The sequence below is a fragment of the Aspergillus eucalypticola genome (genome assembly GCF_003184535.1).
Source record: "Aspergillus eucalypticola CBS 122712 chromosome Unknown BO83scaffold_27, whole genome shotgun sequence".
Classification (NCBI taxonomy): domain Eukaryota; kingdom Fungi; phylum Ascomycota; class Eurotiomycetes; order Eurotiales; family Aspergillaceae; genus Aspergillus; species Aspergillus eucalypticola.
Genome location: NW_020290301.1, coordinates 510,753 through 514,165, shown reverse-complemented (window position 1 = coordinate 514,165; position 3,413 = coordinate 510,753). Strand labels below are relative to the sequence as shown.

General features: G+C 55.2%; 2 protein-coding genes across 2 annotated transcripts; both read right to left on the bottom strand.

Annotated features, from left to right (window-relative positions):
• Positions 1-33: 33 nt before the first annotated feature.
• Positions 34-669, bottom strand: BO83DRAFT_430555 (uncharacterized protein; the record flags this gene model as incomplete). The annotated part of the gene is made up of 2 exons (XM_025535528.1): positions 34-505; positions 561-669. Coding segments are annotated over 2 exons (581 nt in total), but the record flags the coding sequence as incomplete, so codon positions are not given.
• Positions 670-1,197: 528 nt separating this feature from the next.
• Positions 1,198-2,732, bottom strand: BO83DRAFT_320851 (uncharacterized protein; the record flags this gene model as incomplete). The annotated part of the gene is made up of 2 exons (XM_025527828.1): positions 1,198-1,299; positions 1,344-2,732. The coding sequence occupies 2 exons, from the start codon at positions 2,730-2,732 to the stop codon at positions 1,198-1,200; spliced, it is 1,491 nt and encodes a 496-aa protein (XP_025384618.1).
• Between the last annotated feature and the right edge of the window lie 681 nt (positions 2,733-3,413).

The following is a 3,413-nucleotide window of genomic DNA, read 5'->3' as shown; positions in this document are numbered from 1 at the left end:
TAATCATCCTGCTCTTCCCGTGACACCTCATACTTCTTTGCCGTCTGCTCCGCGCAGATCCCCATATGAATTTGGTTGTACACGTCCCACAGCCCGTCCTTGATTAGGCCATCTTCAAGCTTAATTTCCCCAAAAGGAGGCAGCTGACTAGACCGTGCCATGTAGTACGGCACACGCGACATGTTCTCCATACCACCGGCAACTTGTGCCTCCGCTAGTCCGAGCTGGATGTTCTGAGCCGCCAGAGCGACGGCCTTCAGGCCTGATGCGCATACTTTGTTCACGGTCAGGGCTTCAACGGTGGGGGCGAGGCCAGCGAAGATGGAGGCTTGGCGCGCGGGTGCTTGACCCACAGAGCCTTGAAGAACATTGCCCATGTATACGTCTGTGATCTTCTCGACAGGGAGGTTGGATTTGCTGACTGCGGATTTGATGGCCACGGCACCGAGTTGGGGAGCCGGGACAGAGACGAAGGAGCCGTTGAACTGTATTCCGATTAGTATGGCTGTAAACGTTGGGTGCAGAATATCATGCCTTGGCGGTTGGAGTGCGCGCCGCACTGAGAATGTAGGCATCTTGGATCTCCTTCAGAGCCGGTCGGGCGGCGCTGAAGTGTCGACGCCATTGGCGTGCGGGGATGGTTCGCGGGGTTAGACGGGAGGCAAGCATTGTGGGTATCAGTAGTAGGAGAGAAAGTGGGAAATAACTAGGCTTGAATAAGGTAGCGATGACAATGAGATAGTGGGAAGAAGCAAGCAGCAGGTAGATTTGAAGTAGTACAGGAGAGTGATGAGAGATGGGATGAGATGCACATGCATGCTTGTTGCTTCTCCTCTTCTCCGCCCGCCGGCCCGCCGCTAACCGCTGCCGAGGTCCCCTTAAGGTCACGTGGTGATAGTCATGTGGGGAACTGTCCCCAGCCTACATTTTACTTGCTCCTTGCTTCATCTCTCAGTTAAACGACATATAGCATTTTCTATCCTTATAGTGTTCTCAAACAATAAATAACGTTCTTCTTTTCTTATCAAGACAATAAACATGGTCAACATAAGGAATAGCCCGAAAAGTGTCCACTACTAACAACATCTTACAAACTTCCACCATGACCCTAATTCTTACAGCCACCTCCAGACACGCCCCGAACCGCCCACTTTCCTAACCACCCGTTCATCGCCCGAATCGAACCCCCCATACCGCTCAGTCTGGCGCATTCTGGGTCTCCATCGCCCTCTCGGCGGTGATAGTGATACGATCCTCGGCCTTACGCCTGTTCCCAGCACCTCCCTCCCCATCCCACGTCTGGGCCGACGTTCCACCCGCCAACCGCTCCCCTCTAAACCCACCCTAGCAGCCCGTCCAGACCATGAACTGCTTCCCCCGGGTTCAACTTCGTGAATGTCAACGGCTTCCCGGCTCACTGGTGGGGTGATTCCTTCTGGTCGATACCTGCGCGGAGTCACAATCAGCACCTCAACGCCCGGGGGATATGAACGACTCGCAGCAGGAGACGCATACACATATCGGGTTCTTTGGGAGCCTGTATCACCTCGTCCTTCTCTTACTCTGGGAGTAGGCCCAGGAGTTGGGGACCTACGACGACTTGCGTTGGCAAATTGTCTATAGAAGCGCGGAGGGCCGGTAGGAGACGAGGGAGCATTGCTCTCTCCGGATATAGAGAGATGATCCACTATGTCAGAAAACTGCACATGGCGGGGTCCACTCCCTGGGGATGTGGTGTTTGACGTTGTAACTGGTTTGGGGCCGCTGTCTGGAGCTGGGGGGTTGTGCACCTCCACCGGAACGGTTGGGGTGGAACGTGTTTTGCGAATTGGGACACGCTCGACAGATGGGGATCGCTCCCTGGGGCGTCGCTCTTTCTTTTTAGGAGGGGTGACAGGTGCTGCTGGAGCATTAGTACTTGGTGCACCTTCTGGAGATGGTTGCGGCTGTGGCTCCTGAGGTTTTGCTGGTCCTGGGGATACTGATGGACTTGGTCGTGGCTCCTTGCGACGCCAGTTGGAGGGTCCTGGAGATGGGGATCTACTGTGCCATGGATTCCTGAATCGATATCCAGATGAGCCTGAAGAAGGGACTGGGCTTGGTCGTGGCTTTGGCTCCTGATGAATGATGACTGGGCGACGGAAGGTACCTGGATCCCGGGGTGAAAGAGAAGGCGAAGCAGGTGACCTTCCGGGCCGTGGTCGCAGTGGTTCCTCCTTGTATAGAGGCTCTGGTGGTGGGGTGACCACCCTGACTTTTGAGCTTAGAGGCCGTCTTCTTGGAACGCTCCAGGGTTCACGTTTGATGGGCGGTACATCCCGTGCCATACTGACCGGCCGAGGCGACCGTCCCCGACCTCGCGGCCGATATTCGTCGTCCTTCCACACATCATCGCTGTCAGATGCTCGTCGAAGGAACGGAAAGAAAACTCGGAAAGGATCACTTCGTCGCGCGGGCATCCGTCGTGGATAGTTTGGGGACTGTCTCCGCCGTGTCGGCTCCCGTGGATCGACGATCAGATCGCGCAGTGACTGCATGGCCGGTCGATAAGTTGTACTTCTGGGTTTCCTGTACTGAAACTGATTGGCCGGGCGCTCAGGGATGCGCTCGCCAGGGCTGACCACCTGGGTGCGATAACAGTACCCTAACGATCTCCCCAGGAGGCACCGCTGAAGGACCCGCCTTCGTCGGACGTCAGGGTACGAGGCGGTATATTCTTCGACAATACACATGCCCTATCTTGCGCTGCGATGCTGGATCAGGCACGGAATCTGCGGTAGTAGGTGGTATGAGGCGTAGACGTAGACGTATGGCAACAGCCGCTTCCGCGCGGTAGGGTCCGTAGAGCTCACTACTATAGATGGACAGGGCACATTGTGGCAGCGCGCAAAAGCAGACGAAGGTACTGTTTTCATTTGAGAGATTTGTAGTAAACAGCGCGTTGCGACGATGTCATGGATCCAAGACATGTGGGTGAAGTCATGGGTTCACTGCGCCTGATAAGTGAAGGAGGGGGGAAGGATGGGAAAGGGAAGGGGAAGGTGAATACGAGTGAAGTGCGCGTGTGTCCACAGGTAAAGAGGACAGACGGAAAGGAGGAAATCACAAAACAAAGGAAGGGAAGGGCAGAATTAAAATAGCAAACGATCCCATCAAGAAGATGATCGTTCCTGATGATGAAGATTCAGGTCGGGTGGGAGCTGCGACTCGGTGGAACTCTTATAAAGTTAAATGATATTGCAAATCGCAGCAACAATGACCGCACGTCAGGATCAGCCGGGGCATAGCTGCTTTTCGCTACTCTCATCGAACCAACTGTGTGGCTCAGCTGCGAGGGGGGTGTCTGTTGCGGTTGGCGTGAGCAAGGTGTCACGGCTGGAGCTTTCTCCAGCCTTACCAACAGCCCAGGATGT